Source organism: Lissotriton helveticus, chromosome 7 (genome assembly GCF_964261635.1).
Source record: "Lissotriton helveticus chromosome 7, aLisHel1.1, whole genome shotgun sequence".
In the NCBI taxonomy this organism is placed as follows: domain Eukaryota; kingdom Metazoa; phylum Chordata; class Amphibia; order Caudata; family Salamandridae; genus Lissotriton; species Lissotriton helveticus.
The window spans coordinates 1,299,902,648-1,299,920,138 of record NC_136068.1 but is presented as its reverse complement, the minus strand read 5'-3'; the positions used below and the strand labels follow the sequence as shown (position 1 = coordinate 1,299,920,138).

The following is a 17,491-nucleotide window of genomic DNA, read 5'->3' as shown; positions in this document are numbered from 1 at the left end:
ACCTGGAGCTGCGCTTGTCCTCCCTTCATGGTCAGTGAACCTGGAGCTGCGCTTGTCCTCCCCTCATGGTCAGTGAACATGGAGCTGAACTTCTCCTCCCGTCATGGTCAGTGAACCTGGAGATGCGCTTGCCTTCCCCTGATGGTAAGTGAACCTGGAGCTGAGCTTGCCTTCCCCTCATGGTCAGTGAACCTGGAGCTGCGCGTGTCCTCCTCTCATGGTCAGTAAACCTGGAGCTGCGCTTGTCTTCCCCTCATGGTCAGTGAACCTGGAGCTGCGCTTGTCCTCCCCTCATGGTCAGTGAACCTGGAGCTGAACTTCTCCTCCCGTCATGGTCAGTGAACCTGGAGATGCGCTTGTCTTCCCCTCATGGTCAGTGAACCTGGAGCTGCGCTTGTCTTCCCCTCATGGTCAATGAGTTGAGAGCTGCCCTTTTCTTCCCCTCATGGTCAGTATACCTGGAGCTGCGCTTGCCTTCCCCTCATGGTAAGTGAACCTGGAGCTGAGCTTGCCTTCCCCTCAAGGTCAGTGAACCTGGAGCTGCGCGTGTCCTCCTCTCATGGTCAGTAAACCTGGAGCTGCGCTTGTCTTCCCCTCATGGTCAGTGAACCTGGAGCTCAGCTTGTCTTCCCGTCATGGTAAGTGAACCTGGAGCTGTGCTTGTCATCCCCTCATGGTCAGTGAACCTGGAGCTGAGCTTGTCTTCCCCTCATGGTCAGTGAACCTGGAGCTGAGCTTGTCTTCCCCTCATGGTCAGTGAACCAGGAGCTGCGCTTGTCCTCCCCTCATGGTCAGTGAACCTTGAGCTGCGCTTGTCCTCCCCTCATGGTCAGTGAAACTGGAGCTGAGCTTGTCTTCCCCTCATGGTCAGTGAGTCTGGAGCTGCGCTAGTCTTCCCCTCATGGTCAGTGAACCTGGAGCTGCGCTTGTCCTCCCCTCATGGTCAGTGAACCTGGAGCTGCGCTTGTCTTCCCCTCATGGTCAGTGAGTCTGGAGCTGCACTTGTCTTCCCCTCATGGTCAGTGAGTCTGGAGCTGCACTTGTCTTCCCCTCATGGTCAGTGAACCTTGAGCTGCGCCTGTCCCCCCCTCATGGTCAGTGAACCTGGAGCTGTGCTTGACTTCCCCTCATGGTCAGTGAACCTGAGCTGCGCTTGACTTCCCATCATGGTCAGAGAACCTGGAGCTGCGCCTGTCCTCCCCTCATGGTCAATGAACCTGGAGCTGAGCTTGTCTTCCCCTCATGGTCAGTGAACCTGGAGCTGCGCTTGACTTCCCCTCATGGTCAGTGAACCTGAGCTGCGCTTGTCCTCCCCTCATGGTCACTGAACCTGAGCTGCGCTTGACTTCCCCTCATGGTCAGTGAACCTGGAGCTGCGCCTGTCCTCCCCTCATGGTCAATTAACCTGGAGCTGTGCTTGTCTTCCCCTCATGGTCAGTGAACCTGGAGCTGCGCCTGTCCTCCCCTCATGGTCAGTGAGCCTGGAGCTGCGCTTGTACGGAAGTCACTGCAGTCGTTAATGTTGGTTTATGCTTTTCTTTAGGGGAGCCTCCCTTGCCTTCCAGTGTTTTGGGCAGCTGCCTCTACCTTTCCAGCGTTGCCAGTGTGTTGGGGACGTCGCCAGTATCTATCAGTGTGTAAAGGCCCTCTCCGTACTTTACTGGAGACACGGAGTCAGTGCACTTGAAGGCCTACACTTCCCTCCCCATGGAGTTCAGAAATTCGACCCTGACCCCACTTTCAGCCTGTCCAGAAATCCAGTGGTGAGGGTCACGCACACAGTACCTCCTCGATGTTGTCAGTACAGTACTGGAGGTTGGATTTCACTGGTGATTTGAGGTTGAAGTTATGCTTGGGGCTTGGTCGTTGTGGGTGAGTTGTGTGTTGGGTGTGAAGCTGTGGTTAGAAGTTGTATGCTAGTGGTTCATGAGGTTTTGCTGAGGCACGTCTTTAGGTATTGTGCTGTGCGTAAAGATGCGGTTGGAAGTTGTATGCTAAAGGTCGTTGAGGTTAAGTTGGGGCTTGTGGTTAGGTTTTGTGCTGTGGATGAAGCTGCCACTGAAAGTTAAGTGTTTAGAGGTTACTTAGGTTAAGTTGGGGATTGTGGTTAGGGTTTGTGCCGTGGATGAAGCTGCCACTGAAAGTTAAGGGGCAGATTTATGTTAACTGGCGCATCCCCAGGGATGCGCCAGTTAACATGCGCCACAGTGCGCCACTGCTCCGCCACCCATGGTGCGCCGCATTTATGATGCGGCGCACCATGGTGCAAGGCAGTGAAGATGCGCGACGCATCTCTCGGCGCACGGGCGGCGCATTGCAGGAGTCATGTCGCAAGTGCGACATGACTCCTGCAATGCACAGGGGCCACCTGTTCAATGTATGGTGCGTCACCCTTACGCCTGCTTCAAGCAGGCGTAGGGAATTGACGTAGAAAGTGACTGAGTGAAATCTCATAGATTTCACTCAGCCACTTTTAGGAGGCGTTCCTGCGCAGGAACGCCCCCCCCCCCCGTGCAGGAACGCCTCCTTATGGCGCAGGGGTTTCCAACGTGACGCATCTCCTAGATGCGTCACGTTGTAAATAGGGCGCATTGTTTGCGCCGCCGTTGCGTCACATTACGTGACGCAATTGCGGCGCAAGGAGGCGCAAGAGCCTCATAAATCTGCCCCTAAGTGTTTAGAGGTTACTTAGGTTAAGTTGGGGATTGTGGTTAGGGTTTGTGCTTTGGATGAAGGTGCGGTTGGAAGTTATGTGTTAGAGAATGCTGAGGTTAAGTTGGGATTCGTGGTTAGTTTTTGTGCTGTGGATGAAGCTGCAGCTGGAAGTTGGGTGTTAGAGATTGCTGAGGTTACGTTGAGGTCTGTGGGTCGTTTTTGTGCTGTGGATGAAGCGGCGTTGGAAGTTGGGTGTTATAGGTTGCTGAGGTTAAGTTGGAGCTTGTGGTTAGGTGTTGTGCTGTGGATGAAGCGGCAGTTGGAAGTTGGGTGTTAGAGGTTGCTTAGGTCAAGTTGGAATTTGTGGTTAGGTTTTGTGCTGTGGATGAAGCGGCTGTTGGAAGTTGGGTGTTAGAGGTTGCTTAGGTTAAGCTGGGGCTTGTGGTTAGGTTTTGTGCTGTAGGTGAATCTGCAGTTGGAAGTTGGGTATTATAGGGGGATAAGGTTAAGTTGGGGCTTGTGTTTAGGTTTTGTTCTGTGGATGAAGCTATGGTTGGAAGCTGGTTGTTAGAAGTTGCTGAGGTGAAGTTGGGGCTTGTGGTTATGTTTTGTGCTGTGTGTGAATCTGCGGTTGGAAGTTGGGTATTTTAGAGGGATAAGGTTAAGTTGGGGCTTGTGTTTAGGTTTTGTTCTGTGGATGAAGCTATGGTTGGAAGATGGCTGTAAGAGGTTGCTGGGGTTAAGTTGGGGCTTATCGTTAGGTTTTGGACTGTGTCTGGAGTTGTGGTTAGAGGTTGGGGATTTGATTTATGGTCTCAGCTGGGTGGAGAGTAGAGTTTAAGTTGGGATTAGTTACATTTGGAATTTTGGGTTTGTAGTTAGTTTTGGGTTGTGGCAGGAGTTGCGATTGGAAGTTGGTGTTTAAGTTATGAGTGAAGTTGAGTGAAGAGTTGAGGTTAGGAATGTAGTACTGGCTAGGTTGATGGTTGAAGTTGAGGTTGGTATATGTAACCGGTGCCAAGTGGAGAGGTCCTTGACCACCCCAGCATGGTCAGTACCAGGGGGTTCCTGGCTATCAAGGAACACTACGGTTAATGTGGGGGGGCACTTCCCTTCACTAGTTTGGAACATGACGGTCAGTGTTGCGGGAAGAGCCCTTCACTGCCAGTTAAAGGTTGGGCAGTATTGGGGGCACTGCCCTTCAACGAGTAAAGGATGGGCAGTATTGGGTGCACTGCCCTTAATTGGCAGTTAAAGGATGGGCAGTATTGGGGGCACAGCTCTTAAATGACATGTAAGCAATATGCTGTATTGGGGGTGGGGGTGGTCTGGTAACCCTTGCCTACCGATGCTGGCAGTACTGGGGTGCAGTTAATATTTTGCAAGAGTCAGGGTGGTGAGTATTGGGGTAAGAATCCATCTCCTCAATGCACCGTGCTCGGTACTGGGCCCCTAAACTTCCCTCCCCTTCATGATCAGTATTAGGGATGCTGCGCCCCTTTCTGTCCCTGGGGGCTTTACATATTCATGCCCCAGGAGGGGCAATAATTAGGGCTATCCGGGTACAGGGAGTGCTCTGTTGGCCATTACAGTCAGAACTGGGGGACCACTCTTGCCTGCCCAGGAACACTTCGGTCAGTATCCAGGGCAGAGGGCCCTGCCCATACTCGACTCGGGGCACGGTGGTCAGTACTGGGAAGCCACTGTTCTGTGCCGAGGCACCCAGTGGTCAGTGCTGAGCAGGCGCGGAACGCCCATTGGACTCAAGAGGCTTCAGCCACCCCCGTCGTGTGTGGCAGCCCGGGCTGAGACAGCTCCAGGGCACACACACAGCCGCACCCGATCACTTCACATGTCTTTGCAGGACCATTTGCATGTTAATTAGGCATTGTTGTTGTTTCGCTCCTTCTAAGAGCCCCTGCAGCCCTACTCTGCCTACTGCTTAAAGATTCACCCCACCCCGAAAAAAATGTCTTAGCCCCCCCGAAATTTGACTCTAGTTGCGCCTCTGGTGCTGAGCGCCGCCCTCCCCGCACAGACACCCAAGAGCAGATTTACAAACCCCTTGCGCCACTTTTGCGTCACTTTCCCCATATTAAAAGTGACGTAAAAGTGGCGCAAGGGGCTTAAGCCCCCCAGTGCCCAGTACTGCGGGCGAGGCCATTAACCTGTCCGGAGGCACAGTGCGCGGTATTAGGGCGCCGTCCACCCCGCACAGATACCCAGTGCCCAGTGCTCGGGCGCGGCCCTTACCTGTCCAGGGACACGGTGGTCAGGGTGAAGCTGCTGGCGTGCATGGTGAGGAAGATGAAGAAGTGCACGGCCTTGCACATGAAGGGGCCGAAGACCCACCCATCCAGGGTGTAGATGGTGGCCTGGAAGGGCACGCAGAAGACGATGAAGGCCAGGTCGGCCACGCCCAGGTTCAGGATGAACAGGTTGGTGGTGTTGTGCACCTGCCCGTTGCGCAGCAGCACCGCCAGCACCAGGCTGTTGCCCACCGTGCCCACCACAAAGATGGCAGAGAAGAGCAGGGGGATGATGACGGACTCGGGGCGGGTGCTCTCTCCGAGGGGCATTGCTGAGCGGTTCATCCTGCGGACAGGGTTGGGCGTGGGGTTCGGGGCAGAAGAACCCGTGCCCGCCCACCCACCAGGACCACAGAGATGGCTCGGACCCTTGAGAGGCTAGAGAGCGCTCCGGGTGGGACGTTCAGCCCGAAGTTTGTTTCAGAGGCCGCGGTGCGCCCCGGGCTCGGTGCATTCACTCCAAGGACAGGCAGGGCGGCGCGGGACAGCGCCCACCGCTGGGCCGGTGCTCTGTGCACGACGCTCGCTCGAGCCTTCGTCTGCGGCCCGGTCCATACCAGTGACGTCAGATCCACGCTCTCTGGTCAGTGCCTCTGTCGTCACGAGGGCTGGCGCGGGGCCCCTGTGTGGCCAGCTTCCCCTCTGGGCTAAGATTCCCCTGGAATGGTCAGTTCATGTGCACCAGTGTCCACGCTTGCGGTCAGTCTCCTCTGGGCTCTACCGTCTGTCCGTCCGGATCTGTTCTCAGTGAGTTCCTCGGACTCTCCAGGCCGAGGTCGCGGCTCCTCCGTCAGCTCTTATTGTATGACCTCTGGCCTCTTCCTCTACTGGTGTCAGGGCCTCCTTTGGTCGCCACGCGTCTGGGATGTCACCGTGGTCTCTGTGGGCAGGGCCCTCCGTCCTGGTCACTCTTCTCACTTGAAATCAAAGTCCTGCCTGCAGGCAGCCACCTTCTCTGGACAGCGCCCTCTGTGGACAGTGCCATTCTTTAAGGACCTCGTCTCCGGGGTCCGTGCCCTCCCCTGTGGTCAGTTTCTTCCTCTGCCGTCAGTGTATCTGTGGTGGTCAGTGTCCGCCGCGTGCCCCCAGTGTCGTCCTCTGGTCAGTGTCCTCTTTTGTGGTAATCGTCTCTCCTGTGGTCGGTGTGGTCCTCTGGTCAGTGCACTCCCATGTGGTCAGTTTGGCCTCTTCTGTGGCCAATGTAGTCCTCTGGTCACTGTGTCTCCTGGGGTCAGTGTCCTCTCCTGTGGTCAGTGTGGCTCCTGTGGTCAGTGTGGCTCCTGTGGCCAGTGTCGTCCTCCTGTCAGTGTCCTCTTCTGTGGTGAGTGCGTCTCCTGTGGTCAGTGTGGCTCCTGTGGTCAGTGTGTCTCCTGTGGCCAGTGTCGTCCTCTTGTCAGTGTCCTCTCCTGTGGTCAGTGTGTCTCCTGTGGTCAGTGTGGCTCCTGTGGTCAGTGTGGCTCCTGTGGTTAGTGTCGTCCTCTGATCAGTGTTCTTTCCTGTGGTCAGTGTGGCTCCTGTGGTGAGTGCGTCTACTGTGGTCAGTGTGTCTCCTGCGGTCAGTGTGTCTACTGTGGTCAGTGTGTCTCCTGCGGTCAGTATGTCTCCTGTGGTCATTACCTCTCCTGTGGTCAGTGTGTCCTCTCCTGTGGTCTGTGTCCTCTCCTGTGGTCAGGGTGTCTCTTGTGGTCAGTGTCCTCTCCTGTGGTCAGTGTCCTCTCCTGTGGTCAGGGTGTCTCCTCTGGTCAGTGTGTCGTCCTCTGGCTAGTGTCCTCTCCTGTACTCAGAATCCCCGTGAGTGCCCCTCTCTGAGGTCGCTGGCCTGCTCAGTGCCCTGGTGTCGCCCCGGCCCCTCCGGTCAGCCCCCGCGCTCCTCGGGCGTCGGCTGCTCTCAGTTCCCGGCTCTTCCTCAGTGTCGGCTCCACCGGTCTGGTCGTGCTTTGCGCTCCTCTCCGGAGCGCCGCGGCCGCGCACGCCCCTCTCTAGGCTGCAGCCCGACCCCCGCCCCCTAAGGATTCAGAGCGGGCTGAAGTTGCCGACACTTATGTTCCGTGCTCCTTCTTCCACGGCCCAGGCTTCCAGGCGCTCGGTTCTTCTTCAGACTGGACCCCTGCAGGCGTCTTCCCGTTGTCCCGAGTACTCCTGAAATTAAACGCCACCGAGTTTCCAGGGAAGAAAGAACTGCACAAAAAGAGGACGCGTGGATGTGTCCATAGAAACGGGCCCCCGATATATCCTCTCCCGCGCGTCAGAGGGCTGGGGCCGAGAGGCGACTCATCATGCACAGAACTTCTCAAAATGTCAACAAGTCCAGGCCCAGAGGCTGACACTAAGATCCCTCCATTTGTTAATTAAAATACCTTCTCGCAGGGTCCTTCAGCGGGTCGACAAATCGTGTCAAGAGTTTCAATTCCATTATGATAATTCAGTGAGTCGATGCACTTGCTTTAGAAATCTGTGTGCGACCTCAGGTGGCTGGTTTCAGTTCCACTGCGATGGTTCAGTGGGTTGATGCATCTGCAGATGGTATGCGATCTCAGTTCAGTGGGTTCAAACATCTACAGGTGGCATTCGACCTCAGTTCAGTGGGTTGATGCCCCTGCTGCAGACATCGATGGGCAGTCTGCGGTTGACCGATTTTAATCACAGTTCAGTTAGTATATATACCGTATGTGAACATCTGTTTGTGCCCTGCACTGTAAGGGTGTTTCAATACCACTGGGATAACTCAGTGAGTTGATGCACCCGCTGAAGAGATCCGTGTGCTGGTAGCAGGTGTAGCAAAAACAACAGTTGATGGACAGAATGCAGAACAATGTCATACATTCACCCCAGTACACAGATCTGGGCCTAAATTCATCATTTTTTTTGCTCACCATGCCTTTCCTGTGTAAACCCAGCCATATGCAAATCAGTCTTGACCCTGTGCCTCATGGGAACAGTCCAACCCAAACTGCCAAGCCAGGTCCTCCATGGACTGGAATAAAGCATCCTGGGACCGGTTTCAGGGTTTCACCCCTCATCAGCCAGGATAGCTTGATTCCAGTGGCATGGAGATCACGGGACCCGTCTGAGCATACCCATCCCACTCTGAGTGGCAAATGTAAAAACAACAGTTGATGGACAGAATGCAGAACACTGTCATACATTCACCCCAGTACAGAGATCTGGGCCTAAATCCATCGTTTATTTGGTCACCAGGCCATTCCAGTTTGAACCCAGCCATAAGCAAATCAGTCTTGACCCTGTGCCTCATGGGAACAGTCCAGCCCGAACTGCCAAGTCAGGTCCTCCCTGTACTGGAAACAAGCATCCTAGGACAGGTTTCGGGGTTATACCCCCTGTCAGTCAGGAAAGCCTGATTCCAGTGGCATGGAGAGCACGGGACCTACGTCTGAGCATTCCCGTTCCACTCGGAATGACACGTGCAAAAAACAACAATTGATGGACAGAATGCAGAACAATGTCATACATTCACCCCAGTACAGAAATCTGGGCCTAAATTCAACATTTTTTTGTTCACCATGGCATTCAAGTTTGAACCCAGCCATATGCAAATCAGTCTTGACCCTGTGCCTCATGGGAACAGTCCAGTCCGAACTGCCAAGCCAGGCCCTCCCTGGACTGGAAACAAGCATCCTAGGACCGGTTTCAGGGTTTCACCCCTCATAAACCAGGATAGCTTGAATCCAGTGGCATGGAGATCACCCCTCTTCAGCCAGGATAGCTTGATTCCAGTGGCATGGAGAGCACGGAACCCACGTCTGAGCATACCCATCTCACTCGGAGTGACAAATGCAAATACAACAGTTGATGGACAGAATGCAGAACACTGTCATGCATTCACCCCAGTACAGAGATCTGGCCTAAATCCATAGTTTTTTTGCTCACCAGGCCATTACACATTGAACCCAGCCATAAGCAAATCAGTCTTGACCTTGTGCCTCATGGAAACAGTCCAGCCCGAACTGCCAAGCCAGGTCCTCCCTGGACTGGAAACAAGCATCCTAGGAGCGGTTTCGGGGTGTCACCCCCTGTCAGTCAGGAAAGCCTGATTCCAGTGGCATGGAGAGCACGGGACCCACGTCTGAGCATACCTGTCCCACTCGGGATGACAAATGCAAAAACAACAGTTGATGGACAGAATGCAAAACAATGTCATACATTCACCCCAGTACAAAGATCTGGGCCTAAATTCATCGTTTTTTTGCTCACCATGCTACTCTAGTTTGAACCCAGCCATATGCAAATCAGTCGTGACCCTGTGCCTCATGGGAACAGTCCAGCCCAAAATGCCAAGACAGGCCCTCCCAGGACTGGAAACAAGCCTCCTAGGACCGGTTTCAGGGCTTCACCGCTCTTCAGTTAAGATAGCTTGATTTCAGTGGCATGGAGAGCACGGGATCCATGTCTGAGCATACCAATCCCACTCGAGGTGACAAATGCAAAAACAACAGTTGATGGACAGACTGCAGAGCAATGTCATACATTTACCCCAGTACAGAGATCTGGGCCTAAATTCATCGTTTTTTTGCTCACCATGGCATTCCAGTTTGAGCCCAGCCATATGCAAATCAGTCTTGACCCTGTGCCTCATGGGAACAGTCCAGCCCAAACTGCCAAGCCAGGCCCTCCCAGGACTGGAAACAAGCCTCCTAGGACCGGTTTCAGAGTTTCACCCCTCTTCAGTCAGGTTAGCTTGATTCCAGTGGCATGGAGAGCACAGGACCCATGTCTGAGCATACCAATCCCACTCGAGGTGACAAATGCAAAAACAACAGTTGATGGACAGAATGCAGAACAATGTCATACATTCACCCCAGTACCGAGACCTGGGCCTAAATTCATCGTTTTTTTGCTCACCATGGCATTCCAGTTTGAGCCCAGCCATATGCAAATCAGTCTTGGCCCTGTGCCTCATGGGAACAGTCCAGCCAAAACTGCCAAGCCAGGCCCTCCCAGGACTGGAAACAAGCCTCCTAGGACCGGTTTCAGAGTTTCACCCCTCTTCAGTCAGGATAGCTTGATTCCAGTGGCACGGAGAGCACGGGACCCACGTGTGAGCATACCCGTCCCACTCGGAGTGACAAATGCAAAAACAACAGTTGATTGACAGAATGCAGAACACTGTTATACATTTACCCCAGTACAGAGATGTGGGCTTAAATCAATCGTTTTTTTGCTCACCAGGCCATTCCAGTTTGAACCCAGCCATATGCAAATCAGTCTTGACCCTGTGCCTCATGGGAACAGTCCAGTACGAACTGCCAAGCCAGGCCCTCCATGAACTGGAAACAAGCATCCTAGGACTGGTTTCAGGGTGACACCCCTCATCAGCCAGCTCTTCACCCAGGAGCTCTTCAGCCAGGATAGCTTGATTCCAGTGGCATGGAGAGCACAGGACCCACGTCTGAGCATACCTGTCCCACTCGGAGTGGCAAATGCAAAAACAACAGTTGATGGACAGAATGCAGAACACTGTCATACATTCACTCCAGTACAGAGATCTGGGCCTAAATCCATAGTTTTTTTGCTCACCAGGCCATTCCAGTTTGAACCCAGCCATATGCAAATCAGTCTTGATCCTGTGCCTCATGGGAACAGTCCAACCCGAACTGCCAAGCCAGGTCCTCCCTCCACTGGAAACAAGCATCCCAGGACTGGTTTTGGGGTTTCACCCCCTGTCAGTCAGGAAAGCCTGATTCCAGTGGCATGGAGAGCACGGGACCGATGTCTGAGCATACCAATCCCACTTGAGGTGACAAATGCAAAAACAACAGTTGATGGACAGTATGCAGAACAATGTCATACATTCACCGCAGTACAGAGATCTGGGTCTAAATCCATCGTTGTTTTGCTCACTATTCCATTCCAGTTTGAACCCAGCCATATGCAAATCAGTCTTGACCCTGTGCCTCATGGGAACAGTCCAGCCCGAACTGCCAAGCCAGGTCCTCCCTGGACTGTAAACAAGCATCCTAGGACCGGTTTCAGGGTTTTACCCCTCTTCAGGCAGGATAGCTTGATTCCAGTGACATGGAGAGCACAGGACCCAAGTCTGAGCATATCCGTCGCACTCGGGTGACAAATGCAAAAACAACAGTTGATGGACAGCATGCAGAACAATCCTAGGATGCTTGTTTCCGGTCCAGGCAGGACCTGGCTTAGCAGTTCGGGCTGGACTGTTCCCATGAGGCACAGGGTCAAGACTGATTTGCCAGGTCTAGACTGGGGTGGCATGGTGAGCAAAATAATGATGGATTTAACCCAGATCTCTTGACTGGGGGTGAATGTTTTTATTTGTTCTGCATTCCGTCCATCAATTGTGTGTCTTTTTGGTTGCAGGTTTAGATCACAGTGCAGTGGGTTGATGCATCTACAGGTTCCATGCGATCACAGTTCGGTGGGTTGATGCATTCACAGATTCCATGCGATCACAGTTCGGTGGGTTGATGCATTCACAGGTTCCATGCGATCACAGTTCAGTGGGTTGATCCATTCACAGGTTCCATGCGATCACAGTTCAGTGGGTTGATGCATCTACAGGTTCCAAGTGATCAAAGTTCAGTGGGTTGATGCATTCACAGGTTCCATGTGATCACAGTTCAGTTGGTTGATGCATCTACAGGTTCCATGCAATCACAGTTGGGTGGGTTGATGCATCTACAGGCTTCATGCGATCACAGTTCGGTGGGTTGAGGCTTCTACAGGTTCCATGCAATCACAGTTCAATGGGTTGATGCATCTACAGGTTCCATGCTGTTAGACCTGGCACCTTGGCGTCAGTCTCCCTTCCACTTTTTGCTGATGTGCCTCAGATGTTTTGCTGGTGTTCGCTGCTCAGGGCACTGCGCCACGGCCAATCCATGCCACAGTGCAAGTGCTCCCAATGTAAACTGTATTTGTAATTGATTTCCATGATTGGTTCATTGGATTTACTGTCAGTCCCCAGTAAAGTACACCAGGAGTGCCAGGGCTTGTAAATACCAATACTGCTAGTGTGCCTGCAGCGCTGGTTGTGCCACCCACAGAAGCAGCCTTTTAAAATATGTCTAAGGTCTGCCATTGCAGAACCTGCGTGCAGTCTGGTACTGTCATGCTGGCTGGGCAAGTGCACACACTTGCCAGCCTCTAAACCTTCCCTTTACTTCATGTGAATAACCCCTATGGTAGGCCCAAGGGCAGGGTGCATTGTAAGCATAAGGTAGGATAAGCCCTGATGTGTGTGGCATGTCCTAATAGTGAATTACAACCATTTTCATTTTTCACTATTGTAAGGCTACCTGTTCTCATAGGCCAAGATGGGCTGCTGGAATTATTACACCCTATAATCCCAGCAGGCTCAGGGAACATGGTAGAAGGTCAAATTTAGTATGCCTGAACTCAGAATAATAAAACACTTCTTTTAGTAAAGTCAATTTTAATATCCTGGGTTTGCAAATGCTACTTTTAGAAAGTTAGCATTTGCTTGCCTAACCATTTCAGCCCGCCTCTGCCAGGATGTGTATCTGCTGTCTGGGTTTTGTGAGTGACAGGGCTGGGGATGACAGGTGGTGAATAGAGGGATTACACCAGAGTGGGCGGTGGGAGTGCCCCTTGACTCTGAATAGGGCTGTGCTCTGCCACCACAATGCTGGCTCCACCCCCTGGGGAGCGACTGATGACTCTGCCCGACACTTGGTCCAGGAAGAGGGAAGACTGTCAACAAAGTGCTCCTGACTGTACTTGTCATCACAATGCTGGCTCCACCTCCTGCGGAGCGTCTGAGGTCCCTGCCCTGCACACTAAAAGAAGAAGCCAGGGCCTGGAAAGCAAAGTGCTCAGAGACTGACTGGATTAGGCAAAGGCCCCCCTGGCCTGCGAGAACAAAAGAAATGGTGTATAAAAGAAGGAGCCCTGCTCCTAAGAAATCAGATCCTGTTGACGCAAAGAAGAAACTCTGCCTGAAGAGAAGGACCTGGGAAAGCTGCATGGAGGACTACTGTCTCTATTCCTGAGAGACTGCCCTGTGGTGGGTGCCTTGCTGCAAGACGTAGAGAGGAAGAAAAGACTAAAGGACTTTTAATTCAACTTGTGCATCTTGACAATCTCCAAGGGCTTGCTGGTGAACTTGCCCCCTGAACTGCGCCCCAGGAACATTGGGCGCTATCCCCTGGAAGGAAGAACTGTGCTGCCTGTGCCTGCAACGCTGATCTAGGCAGGTTAAGTGCGCTGTGAATACTCATCACGCACTCAGAGAACTTGTGCACCCGTGTCCCCCGAGCAACACGACTTCCGCCCGGCCGTGCCGCACTTCGCACAGTAAAGACCAGCCCCCCGCTGGCCTGAGCATCGTGATTGTGGCCAAACCGAGCCGTAGCTTGCAACGTAAGCTGAGACCCGTCTGGTCCGAGTGCCGCGACCTTCTGGCCCCGAGCCGCAGCTCGCACAGCAATGACGGACTTTTCCCTTTGTTCCCTGTCCACTGATCAACGCACTGCTGAAACGTTCCGCGGCTGTTAAAGTAAACAGCTGAGGCGCGTACTGTGGTCTGGTACGTCTTGTACTGTGTCTAGTGCACCTCGAACAGGGCGCCTGCGAGTCTCGTTTGCAACCAACGACTCGCACCGCCTCGCTCTTCTAAAGACCTGCCTCCAGTACGCCTGACCGTACCCCGCGCTCTGGACTGCAGTGTCCGTGCAGCGCGTGTGCTGAGAGCGCCTTGTAGTACGAGTCGCACAAGTCTGGTATGACTCATACACCCTGTTTGTCTCGCTTGCGGCGTACGCGTCTCACGCGGGATGCATGAGATTCAGTAGGCTCCTTTCCCGGTGATCGTACGAGGCGCACAGGAGCGCTAAGGAGGGCCCAGATCTTAAACGAACAGTGCATTAACACTAAAAACAGTGCCTGAAGTACAGTGAAGTGGTTTGGAGAGCTATTCAATCCTTTTTTAAAGACTGGACATTGTGATATTAAGAACTGTGGCATACTAAGAGTAAATGGAACCTTTAAAGACTGTATTTACAAGCCTGCTTGAGAGTTTATATATAAAGCATATATTTTTACAAAACAACCAGCTTTGTGTCTCTGTGTGGTGAGTTGATGGTCTATTGTGTGTGTTATACTAAATGCTTAGCCGTATGTACTCTGGAGTTTAGCCTTGTCTGCTCGCGCCACGCCGCCTAGAGGGTGAGCAGGGGTTATTTCTGAGAGTAAGTCCTTTGCCCTGACTTAGAGGAGAGGGTCCCTGCTTGTCACAAGTACATACCTGTGCCACCCAGAGACCCCAAATTCTAACACATGCGATCACAGTTCGGTTTGTTGATGCATCTACAGGTTCCATGCGATCACAGTTCGGTGGGTTGATGCATCTGCAGGTTCCATGTGATCGCAGTTCAGTGGGTTGATGCATTCACAGGTTCCATGCGATCACAGCTCAGTGGGTTGATGCATCTACAGGTTCCATGCGATCAGAGCTCAGTGGGTTGGTGCATTTGTAGATGGCATTCGATGATCACAGTTCGTGGGTTGATGCATCTTCACGTTCCATGAGATCACAGTTCGGTGGGTTGATGCATCTACAGGATCCATGCGATCACAGTTCGATGGTTTGATGCATTTACAGGTTCCACACTGTCAGGGACTATGTCAATAACATAGTCAGGGGCTTGGGCAAGGGCTGGGAACTCGGCAGAAAACGTACAGTGCACAGAAAGAGTAGTACGGTGCTGCCCAGGATCACACCGAGTCAGAGGAGAAAATGGGATCCAAGGGGAAGCCTGTACAAGTGAATGAGATGGGTACGACTCAGAAAGGAAGGACACTCATGAGGCAATTTAGCATTCAGAAAAACGACACCCAGGATGAATGTGCAAGACATATATATGAAATAACATTAACAATAAAGGGGAGTGTGGGGTAAAGCACTCAGGAGCTCCACACGGCAAGACTGAAGCTGAGTACGTTTCTCGCCCACAATTGCTGTTACAGATACTGACTGAAAATACCCACATATAGGATATGCATGCACAGGCAGGGTCTGTGGAGCTTATACCTATGGTGATGTTGTAAATGTAACTCAAAGACAATACTCACAGTGAACAAGAAACACCACCTAGGTAGTCAGTTGTGTCCACGGATCCTGGCGATCAAACTGGGACACGCCAGGCCGTAACAGCAAAGGGAGGTAGAACTAAACACAAGCACAATAGACAAGGCACTAGCAAGGAGGAGTGCTTAACAGGAAAGGAAGGAAATCACAGGGCACACTTGGCATAAAGCAGGTAACAAACATGCAAGGTAACGGAGGCAAGACAGTAGAATACAAAGACAGCAAACTAGAACTGGAACCAAGGAAATGGGAAGAAAGGCAGGGACTGGAAAAGGATAGACAGAAGGGGGATATGAGGGTATACTAGAATAGTGCAGGTAAAGGAATCCAGAAAACAATGTAGCATAGACGGCAGTGCTGGGGCAGGAACAAGAATTGAGCTAAGGCTCAGGAGCCAAGGTAGCACTGCAGGCAGGACTGGTTCAAGGAAACAGGACATTGCTACAGCTCAGGAAATAAGGAGTCAAGAGAGCACTATAAGCAGTGCAAATCAGGAATAAGAAATAGCTGAAGCCCAGGAACAGGAACAAAGAAGAAGTATAGCTCAGGAACTCAGGAAACAAGGCAGCACTGTAGGCAGTGCTATTTCAGGCACAAGGAATACCTATAGCTCAGGAATCAAGAACAAGGATTAACTAAATCTCAGGAATCACTGGAAACAAGGATATCAAAAGCTCAGGAAAAGGGGGGCGTGGCCGAGGCGGCGAACATGGCAGACGCAGCCTAAGAGAGCTCCGTCCGCCGACGAATTATCCGACATATATCCTGAGTCTCCCCAACCCTGAGACGTCTCACCATCTGTATATTGGTGTCGGAGGTGGCGGGGAAGCCTCGACGGTGATTTGCGGGACATCGGTCGCCCGCTCCACGGCGATCCGAGACCTACGGTGAAGTGGCCTACCTGACCTGCGGAAGCCGGGACCTCAAGCCCGAGTGCATCCGGGCGGAAGTGCGACGTGACCGGGCCCGGCGGGGAGCAGAAGACGGAACCCTACGCCGGACGACTGGAGGCCCGCAGTGAGTAAGCCAGGCTGTACGGAGGACACGGAGCACCCGCTGTCGCTGCTGCTGCACCCGGGAGCTGGAGGCTGTGTGGACTGTGGGGAGTGCGGGAGGGGCCGGGTCGGCCTCGCTCGGCGGTCGTGTCGGATCGCGGGGGTGACAGTTGTGCCGCGATCGCTTCGGGGGCAGCGTCCTGTGTCTTCCCCCCCCCCGGCCCACCAGCGGGTCGGGGATGGAGGTGGCGGCGCTCGCTGCAACGAGCGCAAATTTACTGTACTGCGCCCGGCTGGGCCTGAACCTGGTTGCCTCGCACACGTGGCGCTGGGGAGCTGAATCCTAAACCCTGGATTAAAATATGCTGGCAGTGACGCCGAGGGCCCGGTGGCTGAGGCGGACGATCCGGCGCAGACCAGAGACTGCCTACGCATCTTGAGGCCCCCGAGGTATTGAAGGGGGGCGACGTTGCCCCCAGAGTAGCACCTGCACAAAGCCGAGACGCACCTGCCCCCCACATCGGACATGGAGTAGCTGTTTGTGGCAAGTTTGGAGGGGGCACCGTGTCATTGGGGCGGAGAGTGGCGGCGCCATTGGTGACCATGCAGGCGGCTCTGGGAGCGAGCGACATCCTCCCCAACGGCGCATAAAGCGGGATAGGCCCAGTAACAGCTCTGCGGCTAGGGAGATTGGGGCGACCGACCAGCAGTCCACGCGGTGCCCTAAACCCTGTGCATATTACCAGTGGCAACCATGACGAGGGGCGGCAACAATGGAGGCACCTCGAAACAAGGCACGATTGATAAATTTACTGGGCCGACTAGAGGAGCTGGGGCGTCCGGAGGCACTCAAGTAACTGGCCTGGACAACGCGGCCCTCATGGCAGCGATAACACAATCCAGAGACATGCTAGATGCGAAAATAGGGGCAGTTGGAGCCGATGTTACCTTGCTGCGTCAAGACCTGCGTAACGCCGTGGCCCGCATCACCGAGACTGAGACCAGACTTACAGGAGTGGAGGACGATGTGGTGACACTGAAGAAGAAGGTGATTCAAAAGGGACTTGCACTGCGAGTGGAGGACGCGGAAGGACGGGCTCGACGAAACAACCTGCGCCTCTTGGGATTTCCGGAGGGCTGTGAGAAGGGAGACATGGAAGCCTTTCTGACCCAATGGTTAGAGGGGTGGCTCCCTCCAGAGTCCCTTTCACGCTGTTTTATAATTGAACGCGCGCACCGTGCACTGACCCAGAAGCCGCCGGAGGGAGCTCGTCCGCGACCAGTGATAGCCAGACTCCTTAATTATCACGACCGCGACACAATCCTGCGACAAGCGCGAGTGAAGGAACCTTTGATGTTTGAAAATCACAAAATCCTAATATTCCCGGACTACACCAGACTAGTCCAGCAACAACGTCAATCATTCACTGCGGCTAAGGCGC

At 53.4% G+C, this 17,491-nt stretch overlaps 1 protein-coding gene across 1 annotated transcript in view; it reads right to left on the bottom strand.

The window, feature by feature from the left end:
* Positions 1–5,249, bottom strand: part of GALR2 (galanin receptor 2) — a 127,116-nt gene extending 121,867 nt beyond the window's left edge. Inside the window, exon 1 of the mRNA XM_078650829.1 lies at positions 4,909–5,249. Coding sequence (XP_078506955.1) covers positions 4,909–5,249 — 341 coding nt within the window. The remainder of the gene's footprint in view (positions 1–4,908) is intronic.
* Positions 5,250–17,491: the final 12,242 nt, after the last annotated feature.